Source organism: Dermacentor variabilis, chromosome 8 (assembly GCF_050947875.1).
Source record: "Dermacentor variabilis isolate Ectoservices chromosome 8, ASM5094787v1, whole genome shotgun sequence".
Taxonomy (NCBI): Eukaryota; Metazoa; Arthropoda; class Arachnida; order Ixodida; family Ixodidae; genus Dermacentor; species Dermacentor variabilis.
Window position 1 is genome coordinate 116,213,662 of NC_134575.1, and position 23,697 is coordinate 116,237,358.

At 46.7% G+C, this 23,697-nt stretch overlaps 1 protein-coding gene across 1 annotated transcript in view; it reads left to right on the top strand.

The window, feature by feature from the left end:
- LOC142591240 (monocarboxylate transporter 12-like) overlaps positions 1-16,129 on the top strand; it is a 43,678-nt gene extending 27,549 nt beyond the window's left edge. Inside the window, exon 4 of the mRNA XM_075703585.1 lies at positions 14,894-16,129. Within this exon, the coding sequence (XP_075559700.1) occupies positions 14,894-15,111 (218 nt within the window). The 3' untranslated portion in view covers positions 15,112-16,129. The remainder of the gene's footprint in view (positions 1-14,893) is intronic.
- The last annotated feature ends 7,568 nt before the right edge of the window (positions 16,130-23,697 follow it).

Below are 23,697 nucleotides of genomic sequence, written 5' to 3' on the forward strand. Positions count from 1 at the left end.
GTGATGAACGTTTCCGCATCTGGTCGACATGGCGTCGAACGACACCGTCCTTAGTAGCCACAGTGACTAAACGAGCACCACTCGTCAACTTTACCTTGCCTGGTGTCCACTTTTCTCCTATGCCGTAGTTGCGCACATAGACGGCATCTCCAGGGGCGAAGTACCAACTGGCGGAATCAGCTGCTGGATTCTTGGTCTTTTCGTGGCTCCTGGGAGGAAGACACATCTAGCCTTGTACGCAAACGGCACCCAAGAAGAAGTTCAAACGGTGAAAACCTTGAAGCCTGTTGCGAATTTCTGTAGTTACAAAGAATCCTAGCCAAAGCAATTTCCAACTCCACACCAGGCATTCTCGTCAAGCCCTCCTTGATAGTTCTCAAGGCCCGTTCGGCGAGACCATTGCTTTGAGGGTGATGAGGCGGGGTGTGAATATGCTCGATTCCATTTTTCCGCACAAATACAGCAAACTCTGAACCGGAAAAGGGCGTACCGTTATCCGTAACTATAGTGCGGGGGAACCCAAACCTGCTAAACAAGGTTCGCATGCAATCGGCAGCTGCATTAGCAGTCGCTCGAGATACTGGAATGGCTTCTATCCAATGGCTGTGTGCGTCGGCGATTACCAACAACATCTTGCTTGCCATGGGCCCTGCGTAGTCGACATGCAGCCGTGACCACCTCTCACGAAATCGGCCAGCTAACGGGGTTCCATGCAGGTGGCATGGGCAAAGCCTGCACGCAGCTTCGACAGTGAGACCATTCTACAAATGTCTCGATCTAGACCTGGCCACCAAAATCTAGCCATCGCCCTTGTCTTCATGGTAGACGCCCCCTGATGAGACTCGTGCAGTATGTTCAACAGTTTCTCACGTGCCTCACTTGGTATCACCACACAATGGCCCCAGTACAACAGCCCCTCCTCTACAGACAACTCGTGTCGCCTTTTCCAGAATTCCGCCATTTCTCTGCACTCATCTTCTACGACGGACGGCCACCTTTGAGTCACGTACCTGCATATCGTCTGCAAAAAACCGCCGGCTGCTGCAAGTGCTTGAATCTGTTGGTCGGAAACCACTGGCTGGCCCCATTCGTCTATGATAAGCACCATTTCCATCAGATCTTCGGTTTCCGCTAGCGGCTCCTGCAGCGATTGAGGCAAACGGCTTAGAGCGTCAGAAATTAGCATCTGTTTGCCAGGTTTACAGATCAGCTTGTACTGGTATGCCCCGAGCAAAAGCGCCCAGCGCTGAATTCCGGCGGCAGCCATGACAGAAGTTTGACGATCCTGTCCTAGAAGGCCCAACAAGGGGCGGTGGTTGTTACAAGCGTGAACTCCCGTCCCAACAGGTAATCGCGGAACCGTGTCACGCCAAATACCAGGTCTAAAGCCTCGCGCTCAGTTTGGGAGTATTTTCTCTCTGCTGAGGTGGGCGTTCGTGATCGAAAACCAATTGGCCTGTCTTCACCATTTGTTCGATGGAAAAGGGCAGCACCGACACCGTAAGGCGACGCGTAGCATTCCAACATCAACTCCAGCTGCAGATTAAAGTACGTCAGCACTGGGGCTGAACACAAAGCATCCTTGGCGTTCTGAAATGCCACGGCTTCTTTTTCGTGCCAAAGCCATTTTGCACCTTTTTTTAAGAAGGCTGTACAAGGGTGCAAGTATAGTGGAAAGATTTGGCAAACACTTATTGTAAAATGTAACCATTCCCACAAATGATCGCAACTCAACAACCTTTCGCGGTAAAGGGGCTAGCCTAATTGCATCCACGTGCTTCTCGAGTGGGTGTAGCCCTTCAGCATCGATACGATGGCTAACATATGTCACTGATTGTTCACCAAACTTTCACTTGTCGGAACGAAGCTTGATACCGTTCTCCCGGAAACGCTGTAGCACAGCTTCCAGTTGCAGGTTAACGTTTTCAGCATCGCTGCTCTCGGCTATCAGGACGTCATCTGGATAAGCCTGGGTCCCTTTTGGTCCTTGCAGCACAGATTCAATTTTCCGTTGGAATATCGCTGGAGCTGATGCGATGCCAAACAGGTAACCTGTTGTAGCAAAAGAGCAGTTTTCGTGTGTTTATCAGTGCTAATTTCCGCGAGTCTTCATCTAGCTTGACCTGATTGTAAGCATCGCGAAGGTCTAAAATACTGAATTTTTTTCCCGCACACAGGTTTACAAAAATATAGTCTATGACAGGCAAGGGGTACTGCTCAACGTCGCTCACAGGGTTTAGTGCAACCTTGAAGCCGCCACAAATGCGCACTGTTCCGTCCTTCTGCAAAACTAGCACGATGGGCGTTGCCCATTCGGAATGAGGGACTGGAAATGTTATACCACCTGAGACTAATCTGTTAAGCTCCTTAGACACTTGATCACGAAGTGCAAAAGGAATTTTCCTTGCCTTGAAGAACTTGGGGTTTGCTCCGGCCTTGATGTGCAATCGGGCGGGCGGGCCTGTCAAGAGACCAGCGCCTTCAGTGAAAAGGTTGGAGCGTTGCTGGAGCAGTGTCGGTACGTCCTCCAAAACTTGTTTTGGCACAGGAGCCGTCGATTACACGCTCAGCACCTGAATGCTTTCGTCTGTTAATTTTTTCAGCAGTTCCCGACGGCGTAGACAGGGGCCATTGCAGTCTAAAACTGTCAGACTGCATTGCACTGCTGTACCTCCATAAGAAACTGGCATTGTCAGTGCACCCAGAAGCGGCAACTTTCCGAGATAGCACGAAAGCTGCGCTTCCGCCTTTTCCAGCTGCGGCCATCGGTGAGAGTGCAATTTGGAAATGTTCTTGGGGATGACACAAACAGGGGAGCCGGTATCGATATGAATCGTTATTTCGATGCCATTCCACGCAAAAGATTTCCTGATGGGCAGTATGAGAGAGCGCGTGGTGGTCAAGGACCAGATTTGTGACGTGCTGCTATCACTCTTCGGTTTCCGTCGCCTGAGCAGTTACTGCTACCATTTTGCTTGTTTCATTTGCCGCACACATTCTCGCTAAATACTCTGGCCGTGCACACTTGTAACATTTGCGCTTTATTAGTAGACAAGCATTGGCCTTGTGACCAGGCTTAACGCAACATTTGCATTGTTCCACGCCTTGCGACTTCGCGCGCGATTCGTATTGACAAGAGAGCTTTAGCAATCTTGCTTGTTCTTGATCCGTAACAATACCTTGCGAATCGCGTTCAGCGCTCTCTGCGGCAAGCGCCTCGGCTTCTTCAAGATTCAGATCTTTCTTCGCTAGCAGCTGCTTCTGCACATTGTTGGATCTGACGCCGCACAGAATACGGTCCCTTATCATTCTGTCCAGCATAGTTCCAAAATTGCAGTTGTGTGCCATCTGTCGTATTGCCACTATGAATGCATGTACAGATTCCCCTTCTTGCTGGCAGCGATGGAAGAACTTGAAACTTTCAGAAATTTCATTCGGTACCGGGTCGTAGTAGCTGTTTAACGTCTGCACAACTTCTTTTTAGGTCACGGAGTTCGGCTTCCGCGGGGCTACCTTTCCGTTCAAAATTTCTATTGTCCTTGTTCCAAGCGCAGCTACCAGCAGGGTTCTTTGCTTGGCATCGTCCTTCACATCATTCCCTTCAAAATAGGCTTCAACCTTGACTAAGTACGCCTGCCACTTATCTTTATCGTCTTCAAATTCCGGTAGCCTGTGTGCCGAAGTCGGTGGTGGGCTCCTTCTGCTTGGCTTCCTTGCTGCAGAAGAATCCTCGTCGCCACTGTTACGTTCTACCGGCCAAAGGCCGGCAGCTACGCGATGAAATCCAGGCCGATCCGCCGAGCAAAAAGACGACGCTTCATTTCCAGCTCGGAAATACATATAGAACAGAAAAGAGAGAAAGAAGAAAAGAGGGACCATCGACGCATGCGCGGAGAGGCGCACGTGGCTCCGAATAGGTTATCTGCAGCAAACAGCTGTTCAGCTGTTTGCGATGGGTAGCGAGGCACTGGAAGTGGTAAGGGAATACATCTACTTCGGGCAGGCAGTGACCGCGGATCCGGGTCATGAGACTGAAATAATCAGAAGAATAAGAATGGGCTGGAGTGCGTTTGGCAGGCATTCTCGGATCATGAACAGCAGGTTGCCATTATCCCTCAAGAGAAAAGTATATAATAGCTGTGTCTTACCAGTACTCACCTACGGGGCAGAAACCTGGAGGCTTACGAAAAGGGTTCTACTCAAATTGAGGACGACGCAACGAGCTATGGAAAGAAGAATGATACGTGTAACGTTAAGGGATAAGAAAAGAGCAGATTGGGTGAGGGAACAAACGCGAGTTAATGACATCTTAGTTGAAATCAAGAAAAAGAAATGGGCATGGGCAGGACATTTAATGAGGAGGGAAGATAACCGATGGTCATTAAGGGTTACGGACTGGATCCCAAGGAAAGGGAAGCGTAGCAGGGGGCGGCAGAAAGTTAGGTGGGCGGAGGAAATTAAGAAGTTTGCAGGCATGGCATGGCCACAATTAGTACATGACGGGGGTTGTTGGAGAAGTATGGGAGAGGCCTTTGCCCTGCAGTGGGCGTAACCAGGCTGATGATGATGATGATGAAACGTGTCGCCTGATAAAGACAAACAAGTACACGTGTCAATACCACTATTGTTTGCAGCATCCATCTACCGGATGCTGCAAACAAAGGAAAGTAGCAAAGAAAAGCACTCGTAGTAAAGAAATAACAAAATAAGGAAAGTTCGTCAGCGTACGTAAATTGGTTTAAGATACACCACGTGGACCACTTTAGATCGTGCGCGGCGCCACTGTGAAAGCGAAATGCCGTCTGGCACGACGTCATAGTCCAGTGCGCCAATACGTCGGATGACCTTGTAGAGTCCGAAATAGCATCTCAATAGTTTCTCACTCGGTCCTCGTCGGCGTATCAGGGTCCATACCCAGCACCTCCACCAGATGTCACGTGGTGGTGACGTTGAAGAACACAGTGGCAATACTGTGAAAGACAAAACCAACTTTTATTGGGCGAACCTGTGCCGACAAAAATAGGCTACACTTATAGCACAACGATAGCGGTGAACACGGTCGGCGATCATCGAAAATCTGATCAGCGGGTCAAGCGCGTCCGCTTTCATACATCAGTCGTCGAATGTTCCAGAGTAATCGCTGGGCCCGCGTGCCTTCTACAAAGTTCTACACTATTCGCGTTGCGCACACATGCGATCAGATTACACAAGGCTCGGTAACAGACAGCGGATGGAAGCATCGATAACATTCCAGAAACTTCCGATACATGCAGGCGCGTCCTGCGCTATACGATAACATTTGTTAGGCGGTGAAACGTGTCGCCCGATAAAGACAAACAAGGACACGTGTCAATATTGCCAATACTACCGGTTTATTTGCGCCATTTATAAACAGAATATTTTTGTTTAGTTCACCGAGGATATCTCTGAAACCAACTAGGAAGGTATTTTTACGAATGAAAATGGGGGGAAAATGATAGCTCAGTAATTATGTGTAACACTTCTAACTGTACGACGAATGGAAAAATTTTGTCGCGCACTTGACTTGCCATGACCCCTTTTCCCTTTTCACGAACTATAACCCTGTTGTAACCAACAGCTATGTCGGAACAATTGGAAGCATAGCTGAAAGCGGCCATATCGCACCCTCCAACATTTCAATAAGAATTCTTTCTACAAGGGCTGTGTTTCATCCAATCGTATTTAAATTTCCACAGATAGTTTCCTTGCGTGCCACCAATTTTCGCTAAATCCTGCCTTGGTGGCGTTTGTGCTTCTGCCTCGGCAGCGGGCTCAATTCTACCCCGCTCGTTAGGCAGGCTCATAACATTCTAGGCTGCTTACACACGTAATTTATCGGGAAAACCCCAATTATCCATCCATTTCGAACTCTGACTATATACACATCACCCATTACCTTGTCCTTACAGTCACCAAACATAAAGAATCTGCCTCGCTTAGTGCAGTGAGCCCACCAGGCGAATCTTATATATCACGCATGAAAAAGTAAAAAGAAAACAAATTAAGCTTCAATAATTATACGTAACTATTCTAAATAAGCCAGAAACGATAAAATTTCATGACACATTGCTCTTAAAGTGCTGCCTATTCCTTCTAAGTATAAAATACCTGAAAGGCAGATTTCTCTTCAGACATAGTGAAGCCTATCTACTAACAGCAACGTGGTGATTTAGAATGCATGCTTACAGTTTTTTTAGGCTTTATTTGATCAACACTCATTTAGCATTGCACATAAGGTTTGCGTATTGTTCCGCCTATGTTCACAAAATTTGCTCTCATTTGTAGTTGTAATTATGCCAGCGCAGCTGTCCTATATTACACCTCTCGTAGAACAGACTAACAACGCTGTGAACCACTTACATAAGCATTCTTTTGAAAAAAGGACATTTCACACACTCACTTGGAAGATTGCCTACATTTTGCCGATACCTTGGTCCAGTCTTCCCCAGATATAAATATGATACTTTGTTTAACTCACCGAGGACACCGCAGAAACAAACTAGGGATCTCGTATGATGCACGAAAACACGTGGAAAAACCGTCTTGTCCTAGTCAGTGCGCTGCTTCACCAACATAGTATGAGAAAACACCAGAATGAAAGAATTTTGCAGCCTTTCGTTTTATTCGGGTGGCTTAGTGGCAGCAGTATCAGCTTGAGACGCGGAGTGTTCCAGTCTGGATATTTCTCTTTGTCCGAGGGCAGAATATCAAATAAGAGGTGCAAAACAGATGTTAAATGTAGAAGTCCATTATGAATTCCTTACTGAGGTTGCATCTAACATAGGCATCACCCTGCAGAGCATTGAACCAGTAACCATTGGTATGTCTGACTCCTTAAATTATCTCGCACTGACAGTTCTGAGTTCTAAACGGGAAATGGGCGCCGTTTTCAGCTGCAAACATTGCATGTTATATATATATACATATTGAGTAGCGGTAGCTCAATTAGTAGAGCATCGCACGCTTAATGCGAAGACGTGGAATTGTTCCCACCTGCGACAAGTTGTTTTTTCATCCACGTTCATTTCCAGTAATTAATAATGTCTTTAATACATTTAGTCAATCTTTGTTAGCTTCTTAGATATGCTTAATAAACATCGAGCCTCTCGCGCTTCATTCTCTCTCTCTCCCAATATATATATGTATATATATATATATAACCTGCGCCACAAAGACCTGATAGGCAGTGGCGTAGCAACAGGGGGGGCCGGGGGGCCGTGGGCCCCGGGTGCATGGGGCCAGTAGGGGGGGGGGGGTGTCATACATGTCTCAAGACACCTAAACATTGTTGATAGCCTCGCCTTCCTCGACTACAACGGGGGGGGGGGGGGGGGGGGGGGGTTGACAGAAGAGCTAAGGGCCCCGGGTGCCATACGACCTAGCTACGCCACTGCTGATAGGCCATAAAAATGCGTAAATTTGAGTGTTATGTGGCTTTCCGTAGTGTCCCCGTTTAATACAGTAGTTTCGGATTTGAAGATTTTCCAACATATTTATAGTTACTAACCAAACAAAATTGTCTCCGTTGAGAATAGGAGGTCACAACACAAGTATCTGGGTCGTGCCTTTCATGTCCATGGATGTGGTCTTGCAGCATGAATGTGAAATGTCCCATCAGCAAAGCAGACCATAAGCCCTTACATTTCAAAGGCTTTCTTGAATGCGACACAGTTATGCTTATAAGCGTATACTGACATCAAATGTGCATCACATCCTTTTCAGAGTCATGGCAAGGGATGTTTGTGCATAGCCAAGCTATTCTAGCCTGCCTGCAGGAATGCAGCTGTGCCTAGTGGTTTCGTATTGTGCAGGCGTAACAGTGAACAACTAATAAAGAAAGCGGCTGATACTAAGGCTAGCCATATGTAGGAGGATTACATTACCATGCCACATGTACTGTTGAATTCAGTGTACTGAATTCCCTTAACTTTGATTTGTCAGGTTGATTTGCTCCACACAGACAGCACTGCGATGAAGTTTGTGCAATGGTGAGAAATGCGGGAAGGAATGAAAGATTATTTGTTGTGTGAGGATTTTAATATTGCATATGGATGTGTACCCAATTTGCCACTATGCATGTTTCCTTGCAGAATAATTTTATGCTTCGCACAAAGGCTGAGCCACTGTGGCCTCCTGACTGCAAATTTCTCAACTATGCCTAACAGTGTCCATGAGGTACTATTTATTACGCTACTAGAGTAGTGACAACATAATAGAACGCACCAGTGTTGCGGTTTTACAGAAAACACATTGCTCATTATTCACAAAGCTGAACCGAAGGAACTATTCCTTTGTTCGTTGTGAAATGAAATATCGGCAACAAATGCTTCCTCACTTTCTTGTGCTGCCCTCTGTTGCACCAAGTGAGCGTCACTTCGATTGTCATGTGCCTCTTAAAGCAGCTACTAATTAAGGGCGGTAAACACAAAACCACTTACTACATCAATATCTTTGACACAATGTGAAATCATTAAACACTGCCAAACTTAGTCACTTGATAACCATGGTTTCCTTTCAGATGAAACACAGGTACTGGCCAGCTGTTCCTAACGCCATGAATTTTTTACATTTTCTTAAAATGTGGGCGCATATTAGTGGGCAACGTTACTACAACCTAAACTACACGCAGCCCATGCCCAACCCACACAACTAATCTGAGTAGAGCTTACAAATAGAACCCGCACGTTTGATCGTGACAACATCGAACGGTCTCAGTAGGTCATCCTTGTTTGTTGCCATGGCGGATAGAGACAACATAGCTGTCATGGGTACTGCTTAATTTTTGTGCGCTTTGGTAATGTATCGAACATTCTTTAACTGATCATTTAGAGAGAGAGAGAGAGAGAGAGAGAGAGAGAGAGAGAGAGAAGTGAAGAAGGAAAGGCAGGGAGGTTAACCAGACTGAGTCCAGTTTGCTACCCTACACGGGGGAGGCGAACGGCGAGTGAAAGAGAGAAAACATGAGTCTATACCACACTTTCACATGCACTAAGTTAGGTGTAGGTTATCTATAGTTGGGAACTCAAGTCTGTTGCCTTCAGGTAGTGAAGAAGCGCTCGAACTGCTTTCTGGGCTAATGAATTGTGAGGCTAGGCCCCCAAGATCTGTGCTTCTGTAAATGGCCTGTCATCCAGTTCATTCAAGACACACTGGAGAGTCTGACGTTGGTTGTAAAAGCGAGAACAGTGGCACAGAAGATTACTGATGGTCTCTTCACACTTGCACTTAGCGCACACTGGCGATTCCGCCATTCCAATACGTAGCTGTAAGAGTTGTTGAATGCTACTCCTACCCACAGCCGACACAGCAGTGTTGCTTCACGTCGTGAAAGGTTTGCTGGCAATTTAAGCTTCAGTGATGGGTCGAGGCTGTATAAACTACACTTGAGTTCTGTGGTGTATGCCAGTAACTTATCGTGGTATTGCCCATTTGCTGGGCGGTTCTTTTTCAATGTATTCGACAGCAGCGCTAACAGCGGCCAGTTCGGAACCTCTAGATGTCGTTACGTGAGCAGTCTGAAACTTGGTAACGACCGATTGAGATGGTGTAACAATGGCGCCCGTCGAATTTTCCGAGACGGAACCGTCGGTGTAAACATGGATTCGGTTAGCGCATGAACAATGCAAAAGTTCCAATGTGATCTGCTTGAGAGCCGCGGCGGTCAAGCTAGCTTTCTTCACTATTTCTGGAACAGCAAGGTACACAGGGGGCTTTCTGAAGCACCACAAAGGGGATGGCGTTCTTGTTGCGGGTGAGTGCCTCAATGACAAAGAGTGCAGGTTAGACGCAACTGATCAGGAGAACGCTGCCTTGGGTCTTTTCTCAGGCAAGCGAGCGAGATGGTGGTCAAAGACTCTGCATATATAGCGAACATGTGCCCGGAGGGCATCGATAGCTATATAGGTCACCAGTGGGTGGTCTCTCGTGGTGGCAATTGTTGCTACGGTTGGAGCACTTCGAGGAAGCCCCAGACATTTATTTATTTCAAAGTACTTTACAGGCCCCAAGGGGAGCATTGAGTAAGGGGGGCGTCATTGAACAAATGACAAGAGAAAACAGATATATGAGCGCTAAAAAATGTGAGTCAAAAATGTTTGTAATGATCACATGCTTCCAAAACAGTGTTAAAAAACGCTAAATCAATACAAAGAGTTATCGGGAAAGGAATGAAAAGTACATTTCACCCTAACATAAAAGGCGATGTAACACTTGCGCGAAATAACGTACATAGCGCGAGTACATAAAGCAAACAAAATTGAAACCACAATAACAAGAAAAAGAAAGTCACGTATTATATGACATGACATATGTACAGATGAAGATATTTGTTATGATGAAGACTGTAGGTACGTGTTCGAAGGGCTTGACTTTGAATGCTCTGTAGTACATAGATGTTAGTTTTGTTAGCATTGGGCAGCACGGGTGTGGTGTATCGCAAGTATCCTAGGAAGAACGTCCTGTATAGTTGAAGCATAGATGCCATGGATGTTTCTCTCATGGATTCTCCACGTTTCACCAGAAAGAAACCTTAGTAGGTGGGCGATAGAAGTGAGCCTCTTCTTCAAGTATGAGATGTGCGGGCTCCATGAAAGGTCTCTGTCGATAATAACGTCTAGGAATCGGTGAGGTTTTGCGCATGAAATTGTTTGGTGGTCAATAGAAATGAGGTACCAGGTCACGGGCTTGGCGTAAAAGCGACTAAGGCGCACTTCTCGGTCGAAATGCTGAGACCTTGAGCACTCAGGTACGATGATGTTAGGGCCACTGCTTTTTGGAGCCATGCACGAACCTGGAGACGTGTAACAGCCGAGGCCAATATGCATATGTCGTCAGCATATATGGAAAGACTCACTGTGTGTGGTAGAACGTCGGCAAGTCCAAGGATTGCAAGGTTGAACAAAGTGGGGCTAACAACCCCACCCTGCGGAACGCCACGGTAAGTGTAATGGTCAGCGCTCCCGCCATCTGGACTCTGCACAAAGAAGGATCTTTTGAATAGATAGCTCCAAATCCACTGAAGCATGCGTCCACCAATTCTTTTATTTTCCAGGGCATCAAGGAGGGCTTCATGTGTTACGTTATCATAGGCGCTTTTCACATCAAGGAAAAGTGCAACCGATATACGCTTGCAGTGGTTTTCTTGTTGTGCAGACGTCACCAGGTGGATGACTGTTGTCAATAGAGGAACGGCCTCTTCTAAACCCAGCCATGGCCTCGGGGTATACATTGTGTCGCTCAAGATACCGCTCTAGGTGTGTGAGAACCATTCTTTCCATTACCTTCACAGCACAGCTGGACAGCGCAGTGGGTCGGTATGACGCTAGGTCAAGTGGCGACTTTCCAGGCTTCAGGAGTGGTATCAAGCGGCTGGACTTCAACCGCTCAGGAAGGACGCTATCATTCCATGACTGGTTTTAACATTCCAGAAGTCTACCTCGGCTGTCTTTACCTAGGTGGCATAAAGCAGCGTAGGTGAAGCCGTCTGGTCCTGGCGACGATGAGAGCCTGCATATGGCCAGAACAGATCATTTAGGAACGACTAAGCAGTACAAGGGCAACAGATTGGCCACCCAGGCCAGCAAGAAAGAATGTAAATATTTGGTTTAATTCGAAATAATTTGATTTGTGAGCGACATAAGGTTATATCTGCTTTCATATAAATATTCACCTTGAAAACATCTGATCACTACCTCTGCATAAGGTGACCATTATACCTACATATTGCTTTTACGCTAGTCATAGCACGTTAAAGAACCCCAGGTGGTCGAAATTTCCGGAGTCCCCCACTACGGCGTGCCTCGTGATCAGAGAGTGGGTTTGGCACGTAAAACCCCACAATTTATTTTTTTACGCTAGTCATAATGAATTGTACACTCACACTGCTTAACCTTCACTTCGTTGCTGCATGAGGTTAACCATTATGCGCACCATTTTTACACATGCTAATCACTTCATGCATGGCTGAAGGCATCTTTCATTTTTCTACTTCAGTCAAGGCTGTATTTTGCTTAGAAAATTCACAAGAAGGAAGCATTAAATTTTTAAAACGCATGCTTTATGCCGTCTTTCGTATTTGGTGGATTTATATGAGTAAAAAAGGAAAACGCATTTCATGCATCAAAGCGTTTTAAGTACATTTTCTATATTGGCAGAGTGAAAAAAAATAATCAACAAACAAATACAAGCAAATCAGCAAGCTGTACTCGCAACCTCACATGCGTGTTCAGTGGTAAACAAGGGTGACCTGACCTTGGCAGCTGTATTCCGCGACATTTTTGTGCGTCATTCGCGTTCTTGCAAGCTTTCACTGGCGCGATAGGGCCTAGATATATGCTAGACTCTATACTAGCATTAAGACATGTTGTTGGGCTAGTCGGTTCATAGATTCAGAAAAATGTTAAACCGTGCAGGGAATTAAGGCAAGACATGCATTGAAACATAGAGGCACACGAAGAGAAGACTTCCAAATGGCTTTATTTCATGAAAGTAGGACATGTATGAGACTCGACAAAACAGAAAAACAAGGAACGATCACGATGAAATTGTGCAGGAGGCAATTGCGAAAAATAGGAAGGCCACGCGCGCATTAAGAGCGCGGGAGAGTCCTAATGTGTCCATCCTATTTCCTTCCTCGATAGTGATAGAGAAGGTGGATATACTAGCATACAATATACAGCACCACTACAGGAACTGCGCCATCGCGCCTAACACAGTCGAGTATACATAGCGATATAAGGGGATATTCAGAACTATCACTTTCGGCGATACTCTCACTTTCGCGTCGCCTGGAACGCGGCAGGTTGCATAATTCGAGAGCTTTTGCTCAACCAGACAAAGCAAAGCGCACTGAAAGTGATCGTCCAAGAATGCGTCGCACGTTGCGACATAATATTGCTATGCATTTTTTAAAGGTAAGGCGTATAAGACTACTGTGCAGTGTTTCGAACAAGGATGACCGCGCCAATGCAACACATGTGGCTGCATAAACAAAATGTGAACGCTTTTCACCATGACGCGCAAACTTGAACTCACATCTACAGAAATATGCCAGTGTCATTTGCTGTTAGAAATAGTTGGCCGACCTTCGGCACCTTTTCTCCGCCGATCGGTTGTCGGCTGTCAGCAGACCGCGCGGTCCGGACGGAGTGCGAGCGCGATCCGCTCGTGCAGGTCCAGCGTACACCAAACTTTGCGACACGATCTGTCTTGCGGGCGTCCGCACCGGTCCGCACGCAGCCAGTCGCGGGTGCAACGGGAGACCGGATTGAGCTAGTTTGGACCTTAACCTCACGCTGCATGTGGTTTACCACGCGGCGCGCTGTGGAATCGCCGCGTGCATTTGTGTTTCGTACTTACGCTTTGCAGATAGTTTCCGCGCGTTTCTTCATTTTGGGCTCTCGTTATGAGACGTCGCACTATACAGGGTGATCAATTTAAAATTTTATGGAGTTTTCAAGAAGCTGTGGCCGATAGCACAGTCTTTGAGCAGTATTATTCGAAGAGGCGGGCTTCCCTAGCACAAAAAATCCAACCGCATATTCATTTGATTTACGGAAATTCATGAAGTAACTTCATAATAAAAACGAATATTTCCAAAGTGGTCTGATTCTGGAAATTCATTGTAAATACATACGCCTTGCAAACTCACCGGTTACAAGTTCTAAATTGCGATAAGTACCGTAAGGTAATTAGTTGAGAAGTAGATTAGTGACTTTTTAATAAATACTTGAATGTGTGTTTCGATTTCTCGTGCTAGTAATGTCTCCCTCTCTCAATAGTCAATCTAAAGGACTAGAATTATGTACTATGCAATAGGCGAGTTTGAAAATTTCCCTAAAACCCTGGAAATGATCGCCCCGTATAGTCTACCTGACCACGCGTTTGCAAAAACTTGCAAACGCGTGGTCAGGCGGGATATTGCTCCATGCTTGGTATTGCACTGTCCACTGAGTAGGGGCGTCGGTAAGCAGAGAATTGAATTGTGAGCTTTTACGTGCAAGAACCATGATCTGATTATGAGGTACGCCGTAATGGGGAATTAAGAAAATTTGGGGCACTTGGGGTTCTTTAACGAGCGCCTATATCTTAGTACACGGGTGTTTTCGTATTTCGCCCCTATCCAAACGCGGACACCGTGGCTGGGAATATATCCCGCGATCTTGTGCTTAGCAGCCCAACACCATAGCCACTAAGCAACCTCGGCGGGTTGTAAGCACTGAAGTTCTCAATATTTGAGAACACCACAAAATACCGGGGAACAACTTTGTCAAAAATGTTAAACAAGGTATGAGCAACTGTAGGGACAGAATGGTGTGGCATGTGATGTAGCAAGACGTGGCATATAGATATACTTAAATATATAGGGACATTTTCGCTCGCCGACACCAGATTTTCTGCGACACGGCGCCCTTAACGCTATCGCATTAAAATCCAGCGAGAGTTGCTACGTTCATCCGCGAAGCCACAGGGACGTTTGCTGATGATGAAGGCGGCTACCGCATTTTGAAGTCATGAATAGCCACACGGTGGCGATAGCCGAGCAGCACAGGACGTAGAACATACAGGTGCTGCACAACTGTTACTCAGGCGAGAGAGCGGGCGCGCTGAATTTTGCCACGTCACTAGGCATATTGAATATTCTCTCCTTGTAAAGGTAAAGGTAAATAAAAAAAGCTATAAAATTTCTTGGATGGCGATAAATTTAGGAATGTGGTGATCGTTTCCGCGCGCACTATTTTGTCTCACCTTTAATTTCGTTCATATTTCGCTTAATGTAAATCAAGCATTCATAAAATATAAAAGAAAAAAAAACACATGGTTCGTTCTTTTGCACAGATGTTAACGCAACTTTACGTGATTCTCCTATTTGCAGGCTACTTCCGAGACAGGCATGGATCCTACAGCGGTCTCCTTCACTCCACAGCCATCGTCAACGGTTTGATGGTGGTTGTCTGGCTCATAAAACTACTCAACGGCAGGAAGCAAGTATCGCCGACAAAGGCGGACCATTACTCGGAGGAAATTCGAAAGGAAATAGGGACGGAGCTCCTGGAGCCGGGCAGAACAGCAGCAAGTGATGCTGGCCAGTGACACCTTGTTACGTCCCAACGCCACCAAGGGTGTTAATTGAACGTTTGCCACGTGTCAAACAACCGCACCTCCTAACCAGGTGTGCCAGCGCAGCGTGGACAACGGCTACAAGCGCTCACCACACCATTACCTGGAACCCGGAGAAAAGGATGAACGGGAGGGAACCACGACAACGGGAATGGATAGGCGCCGTTAATTAGACGAGTCAAGTCCCCACCCATCAATCGGCACTTATCCAGCCGTCAAGACAGCGTGTAAACCGTCTGTTGCAGGATTCTACGAAAGGCGCTCACCTTGCAGGCTGATCAAAGAATGCGCTGGGCAACGACGAATGAACCAAGCGTCGCCGCATGATTTCTTTCTTCGACAAATTCCAAAACAGTTTCTACGAAGGGGAGTTACTGCGGGTTATGGATAGCATAGGCGTAGTATCGCAACGAAGTCGACGATGGTGATATGCTGCTGGACAATCTTTAGATTCCCTATTTGACTCGCCTAGGGAAGACGACAGGATTAAAAGCAGATACTTCTCGTGCGTGAGGACATAGGGTCCTGATGTGAACTGAGACGTTAACTTGCATCCAGCACGGTGTGGGCTTCCGCACTGGAGCCGTGTAAATAAGCTAAATAAACCCTTGCTCCTTCATTTTCTACAACATGATGTCGTAGCCGATGGGCTTGATGGATTCCATGCCTCGAACGCGACCCTAGCCACAATAACCTTTACAGCGGACGTGCGTAACGAAGCGCCGACGTCGAAACTGTGTGGTTTCACTCTCGCAAACTTCTGCTCTTTCCTTAGTGACATCACTTCTGCTGAGGACTTCACTCGCGACGGCAGCACTGCGTTTTCGTTGAGCTGTCTCCATGCGATAGTGCGCGCACAGTTGTTCTTGCGCATCTATGTGCATTTCACTATTCGGGCTACTATGAGCGAGTCTTTTTGCGTGACTCTGCGGGCACCACAGGGGTGAGAACATTGGCGAGCCCTCTACGAACATATGTTCCCCCATAACGGATATGTGCGTGGGTATAAACGAGAGTAGCAACAATGTTGCACAGTGGTTACACAGCAATAAAAAAAATCTTGCCAGGATAAAAAGATAAGCATTCTATGTGTGCCAGTATTCTTAAATCATAGACGTTGTTCACCTTGAGCAATTCCTCGTGAGCCGCTGACTTACTTTGTTATTTTCTTTTTTTATCTGCGTGCACTGTTTTTCTTATTTTTATATTTTGTACGCCAGTATTCTCGTCGCGCGCGCAATTTCATTACATGGGTCTTTTTCGCTGTAGAACCGGCATATATATTACTCCGCACATGTAAAACTTGGGCAAGGGGAGAGATGGACACTCATGACGGTGAGCAAAACGAGAACAAGGTGAAAGCGGGAGCAAGCGGGAGACAAGTGGACTTGTATTTTTCAAGGCGACTTTTCAAGGCGACATAAGCATATGTCGCCTTGAAAAAGACAAGTTCACTTGTCGAAACGTTGGCTCTCCTCTTTCACCTCGTTCTCGTTTCACGCCACACATGTGACGTTTGACAGAAGCCTTTTTCTGTATCCGTCAGAGCTCCTGCTGAAAGTGTTTTTATGTGTTTGTTATATGTGCGGCGTACGAGGAAAATCCTGCGGCGAAACTTTCGAGCGCTTCGAGTGCTCGTGGACAGAGGCACTTCAACATTCCCTGTGTAGCGATTCGCCCTTGCTACCTCAATTGGCATGCTACGCATGTTCATAGCCTATTCGGTAGGGTGCCTAGCTGAGGTGCCGGAAGAGCGCAGCTCGAACGATACCATTGGACACCGACCGATTTACAAGACGATTACAAGCGACCCCCACAGCCTTCTTGAAAAATGTAACGAAGGTTCCTTTCACCTACGTTTAATGACTTCCGGGAAGTTCACAGTATCTGCCAAAGATACTGTTTCTAAATCAGAGCGAGCATGTAGAGCTTTGGACTGAATAGACATGATGTGTTTGTGATGTAATCCAATTAAACGTTTCATTAGCTGTGTGCTTCGCTTTCCTTTATTTTTATTCTCGCAGTATCGCTTATAGTCTTGCTCTACTAGACGGGTTTATTATTTGTTGCTCAGCTATCTACTTTTACAGCGAACCTGTCAGCCTCAACTTGGTCTGAATTTTGCGCGGGCTCGCGCTCATGCAGAAACAGTGCCCCCAGCTATCGGCCGCAGTTACTCGGACAGCCCTCAAACGGCAGCTGGAAAAAGGCTTTGTCTTTGAGTTTTCGCGTAACATAATTATGTTTTCACGTATATTCTAATTACAAACCGAAGCTATCATGTATGCAGCTTGTGTGTAAGTCGTACTTTACAAATTTCTTGATGCCATTTACGTTCAGAAGTTCAATTATTTCAATAAGTCACTTGCGCTAGAGGGAAGAACTCGAAGAATAAGGATGTATGCTGTACTACCCCACACGTACGCATGCATGGCGGACGTATGCGCACACAATGTAACTGTCCTTGATGCATGGGCGCTCTGCCGGTTGCGTTTACCCCAAGCAGCTCTACGGGGCTTCAAAACCGGTCAATCACTAACCATTGTGACTCCCAAGACATCTGCCGGCATTTCCTTAGCATAAGAATAAGAATAAGCAACCACGCACTCCGTGTAGTCCTCGAGACGACGGGTGGTGTAAACTACACAACACAACTACAGCCCAACCAAGACAATATCCTGCGGGTGCCGGTACATGCATAAATAGCGTAGAATGAAGAGTCGGACAGGGGATCCGAACAATTCACACTCAGAAGTCCGCCTTCGGTTCCAAATGAATACACGGCTTTATTGACACACTGCAGGGAAACCAGGATACGATATACTCCTTCACATTATTCACTCACGAGAGCGGAGGCCAATGATGGATACAGTTATCGCTGACCTCAAATGGAAAAGCTACCTCGTCTATCTCGTTGATGTCGTTATCTTTTCGGAAACTTTTGACGAGCACCTTCGACGCCTTCGAAATGTACTCGAAGCCATTCGATCGGCTGACCTTACACTCAAGCCAGAGAAATGTCATTTCGGTTACGAGGAACTGAAGTTCCTTGGTCACGTCGTGAGCGCGGCAGGTGTTCGGCCCGATCCCGAGAAGACTGCTGCCGTAGCTGCTTTTCCCACTCTAACCGACAAGAAGTGTGTCAGACGGTTTTTGGGCTTGTGTGCATATTATCGACGCTTCATTGAATTTTTTTCAAAGATTGCAGAGCCGCTATTTAGCCTTATACATGACGACGTGCCATTCCTCTAGACTGATGAAGAACAGACTGCTTTTGCGGAGCTACAACGTCGATTGTCTTCTCCTCCCATTCTCGGTCATATTGATGAGGATGCTGACACAGAAGTACGCACTGACGCCAGCAATATCGGTCTCGGAGCTATCCTGGTGCAACTGCGAGACGGGACTGAACGAGTTATCGGCTACGCGAGCCGCACTCTGTCTAGCACACAGACCAATTATTCCACCACAGAGAAGGAGTGCCTCGCTGTTATTTGGGCTACTACAAAGTTTAGGCCGTATCTCTACGGGCGGCCATTTAACGTTGTGACCGATCATCACGCTTTGTTCTGGTTGACCAACCTCCGAGAACCTTCTGCACGATTGGCACGTTGGAGTGTGCGACTCCAGGAATTTAACATCACCATCGTATACAAGTCAGGCAGGAAACATGAAGATGCTGAGGCGCTATCACGGGCACCTGTTGAATCTCAGAATCCTGACGAGGAAGATGACAGCGCCTTCCTGGGAGCCCGCAGCAGGCCGAACCTGCTCGCTAAACAACGATCGGACGCTGAGTTAAGGCCCATCATCGATCACTTAGAAGGCGGCATCGCGTCCATTCCTCGCCCACTTTCGCGACGGTTGTCGTCATTTTTCCTTCGAGAGGGCATCTTATACAAAAGAAGCACAGGTGCCGGCGACAAACCACATCTTCTAATAGTGCCTCAAGCCCTTCGCGACGACATCCTATTAGCCTGCCACGACGAGCCGACATCTGGTCAGTTGGGCTACTCAAGGACTCTGGACAGGGTACGGCAACTGTACTATTGGCCTAGACTGACTGCTTGCGTCAAACGCTGCGTGAAAGGATGCCGTGAATGCCAGCGCCGAAAGTCACCACCCTTTAAGCTTGCAGGCCTTTTACAACCCATCGACCCTCCGCGTACGCCGTTTGATCAAGTTGGAATGGACCTTCTTGGACCATTTCCCTTGTCTTCCTCCGCCAATAAGTGGATAATTTTTGCACTTGATTACTTGGCGCATTACGCTGAGACGAAGGCACTAGCACGCGGGACAGCACCTGAAGTTGCCCAGTTTTTTATGCATCACATTGTGCTTCGGCATGGCGCGCCATCATTCATCATCACTGACCGAGGGACGGCATTTACGGCGAATTTTCTGCACGACATCTTCAAGCTGAGTTACACGAGTCATCGGAAGACCACTGCATACCACCCTCAGGCTAACGGCTTGACAGAAAGACTAAACAAAACACTGGCAGACATGTTCTCTATGTACGTGCATGTGCAGCACAAAACGTGGGACGAAATCCTGCCGTACGTAACGTTTGCGTACAACACTGCTACGCAGGAAACTACACGATTATGGTCGAGATGTTCAAGCTATGCTAGACGCCATGATTCCGAATGAAGACATCGATCAGCTCGACCAGTTAGCTCCTGACGCCGAGGAGTATATCCAGAGTGCCGAGGATGCAATAAGGTACAATCTTCACCATCGACAAGTTACCTATAAGCCTGGTGACCAAGTTTGGATTTCGACCCCCATTAGACGGCGAGGCCTCAGTGAGAAACTCCTGAGCAAATACTTCGGACCATACACAGTACTAAGGCTTGTAAGCGACGTGAACTATGAAGTGATTCCAGACGGAGACCTACCATTGCCCAAGCGCCGTTTACCACGAGCAAAGACTGTACATGTCGTCCTCCTCAAGCCGTATTTTACAAGGTGATCTTAAGTGTACTGGTGAAACAAATTTTTTTTTATTTGCTATCGTCGCGCCGTCCTCCAAAGAACTTTTTGTTCCTGACGACAGAACCCATTTTTTGTCTCGTGTGCATGCCCGTATGTGTTGCTAGCCCGTTTCCCTTTTTTTGTCTTACCTAATTTGCGTACTTTCCGTGTACGTCTTGTGTTTGAGCATCGAGTCAATGCTTCATTGGGAAGAGGAATAATGCCACCTGGTGTTTTGAGCCAGCGAACAGTCAACATTGCGTGCCCAGCAAAACGGCGAAGAAGACGGCCAAGTCAAAGATCTCGCGCCAGCTGGGGAACCGTCACTTAGTGTCTGGCATTTTTCGTGTCTGGCTGCCCGTACTGTTACTTACTCTTGCCTTAGCGCGTGACAATATTTAAAAGGTAGAATTTTACAGAATTTCGGTTAATTCAATTTTTCCCTTGGCTTGCAGGAGAAATAAAATGTTTTTTAGCTTGCGAACTCATTGGCACATCAATATGAGCCTTTCTCATGTAAATGTTTCTATTACGAAAGGCATGCACTCTGCATAAACGCGTCCTGCACCGCGTATGGAGGCGCCACTGATGGCAACCTAGCGGGCGCCGTCAACTGTACGCACGGCAGACCGTAGCAGCCGACAACGCTTTGCAGTTAGGGGATGGCTTAAGTTCGGGGCATCGATTTCCCTTTCCTGCGAGTGTCAGAAAGCTACTTCTGCGGTGACAGTTGCAGGAAAAGCGCTGGCCTCCATGAAAGTAGACATATGCATGACGTTAACAGAATTTGGGACAACTCAGTCCGCATACGTGAGGCGCGTCCCGCAAACTAGTCTAACAAAGCCCACTTACGAAGTGGACCTCGTGGTAACTAGCCGCTTTGTTTTGTTGAATAGTGAGATGTCCAGATCGCTTTCTTTTTGTTTTTAAAATTCTACCTTTGCCGCATTGCGGTTTCTGTACATTATTAATAAATACACGTCGCTTGGGCGGACTGGTATTGCAAACAACTTCACACGGCGCGATGCCTGCACATAGTGTAGCTATCTAGCTACCGCTGGACATTGCCGAATAAGTGGCATCGAGTCGCTTCAAGAAGAGAAATTGTGGAATTACTAATGAAGAAGCATAACCTCTTCAAGGAAAGCGCCAAGCGTTCAGGTGAATAAAAGGGCTAGTTAGCGCAGGGGAGGGGGGGGGGGAGGCACCGCAGATGCAATTCCGCTGAGTTCGGCAAACTGCTCTACGCGCTGCAGTTTCCGCAAATTTAAATTCTCGTAGTGACCTGCTTGAGTACGACTAAGCTGTAGCAACAGTATTTTGGCTTTTAGTGTTACGGAGGAGACAATTCACACCATATATTTGATGGCGGAGCAGCTCCGGCCAAGTTAGATGGCCATAGCATCAAAGCCGGGATTTGTTCCGTCGTCAAGATGCCCATAGCAATAATTAAGATACTCTACATAGGTATACAATTTATTCGTCTAGTATTTACGCAGAATTTTGTCACAGACACAGTCTACGTGTGCCTGCAATATCTCATATTGCTCTAGACCTCCATTTGCCTGTGTACGTTTTCCTGCGTTGTATCAAGTGCACGGTAGCAGTTTTGTTGCGGGGCTAGCATTTTCTCAGCCACACGTATTAAGTATTTTATTGTATTACTCTCAACGTGCACCAGATCTACTTTGTCTTGCAGTGGTCACAATTCGGCTACAAGCTCTTAATATTTCTTTTTATTTATTTTATAAATGGGGCGCGCGCGCACGCCCACCATATTACATAACCCGACCACATATCGAGTTTCGTTTATCGTTATTCTAACTATAGTAATTCGTAAAAAAGAGACGGGGGGAGGGCGAAGAAGCATTGTGTCAACTGTTAGAGAGAAAATATAAAGGGGGAGGTCAAAGAAGCACATGTGTAATACTTTTACCAGAAGACTAAATATCTGATACCAGTAGAACTTAAATTGTGCTTAAACTGTGTTCGGGCTAAGTGCGATATTAGCCGTACTAATCAGCTAGCATCGAGAGAAAATAATATAAATGCTTTAGTTACCTCTAAATTTGTTCGCTTTCTTGCCAGGCCTCTGTCCTGTGTTCTTGCTGCAAGATGTACCCTGCACCTGCAAGGTAAAGGCGGACGGTGCTAGTACATTGCCGCAGTCGTCCATTAACAGTGAAGAAAACAGGTCGTGCACAAATTGCCCAAGACTCTGGGGCAAGTCTTGTGTGCGCGCACTTCTAACTTACAAGAAGGGATCGTGTTTCGACGGCTTCATCGTCAAGGCAGTGGAAGATGTGAAACTGCCATCAGATGTTCCACCTGATCGGGATGCACACGTAGGAGCTTAAATATTTGATGGTTTGTAGGGCCACCACTGCTCGCTTGTAACAGCCATGAAACAGGGGCTATCAGTGACAATTCCTAAAGATGCTGAACAAGAAGTTCTGGTGGATGAGTAAAAGATTGTAAAGGGGCATTTCCGCTTTCTGAACTGCACCGTGGAAATAGCATGTAACATAACACAGTCGAAGAGATCTGTTCATCGTCGTCATCATCATCATCATCAGCGTCGTCATCATCATCATCAGCCTGGTTACGCCCACTGCTGGGCAAAGGCCTCTCCCATACTTCTCCAACAACCCCGGTCATGTACTAATTGTGGCCATGTCGTCCCTGCAAACTTCTTAATCTCATCCGCCCACCTAACTTTCTGCCGCCCTCTGCTACGCTTCCCTTCCCTTGGAATTCAGTCCGTAACCCTTAATGACCATCGGTTATCTTCCCTCCTCATAACATGTCCTGCCCATGCCCCCCATTTCTTTTTCTTGATTTCAACTAAGATGTCATTAACTCGCGTTTGCTCCCTCACCCAATCTGCTCTTTTCTTATCACTTAACGTTACACCTATCATTCTTCTTTCCATAGCTCGTTGCGTCGTCCTCAATTTGAGTAGAACCCTTTTCGTAAGCCTCCAGGTTTCTGCCCAGGTGAGTACTGGTAAGACACAGCTTGAGGGATAATGGCAGCCTGCTGTTCATGATCTGAGAATGCCTGCCCAACGCACCCCAGCCCATTCTTATTCTTCTGATTATTTCCGGCTCATGATCCAGATCTGCCGCCACTACCTGCCCTAAGTAGATGTATTCACTTACCACATCCAGTGCCTCGCTACCTATTGTAAATTGCTGTTCTCTTCCAAGACTGTTAAACATTACTTTAGTTTTCTGCAGATTATTTTTAGACCCACTCCTCTGCTTTGCCTCTCCAGGTCAGTGAGCATGCATTGCAATTGGTTCTCTGAGTTACTAAGCAAGGCAATATCATCAGCGAATCGCAAGTTACTAAGGTATTCTCCATTAACTTTTATCCCCAATTCTTCCCAATCCAGGTCTCTGAATACCTCCTGTAAACATGCTGTGAATGGCATTGGAGATATCGTATCTCCCTGCCTGACGCCTTTCTTTATTGGGATTTTGTTGCTTTCTTTATGGAGGACTACGGTGGCTGTGGAGCCGCTATAGATATCTTTCAGTATTTTTACATACGGCTCGTCTACACCCTGGTTCCGTAATG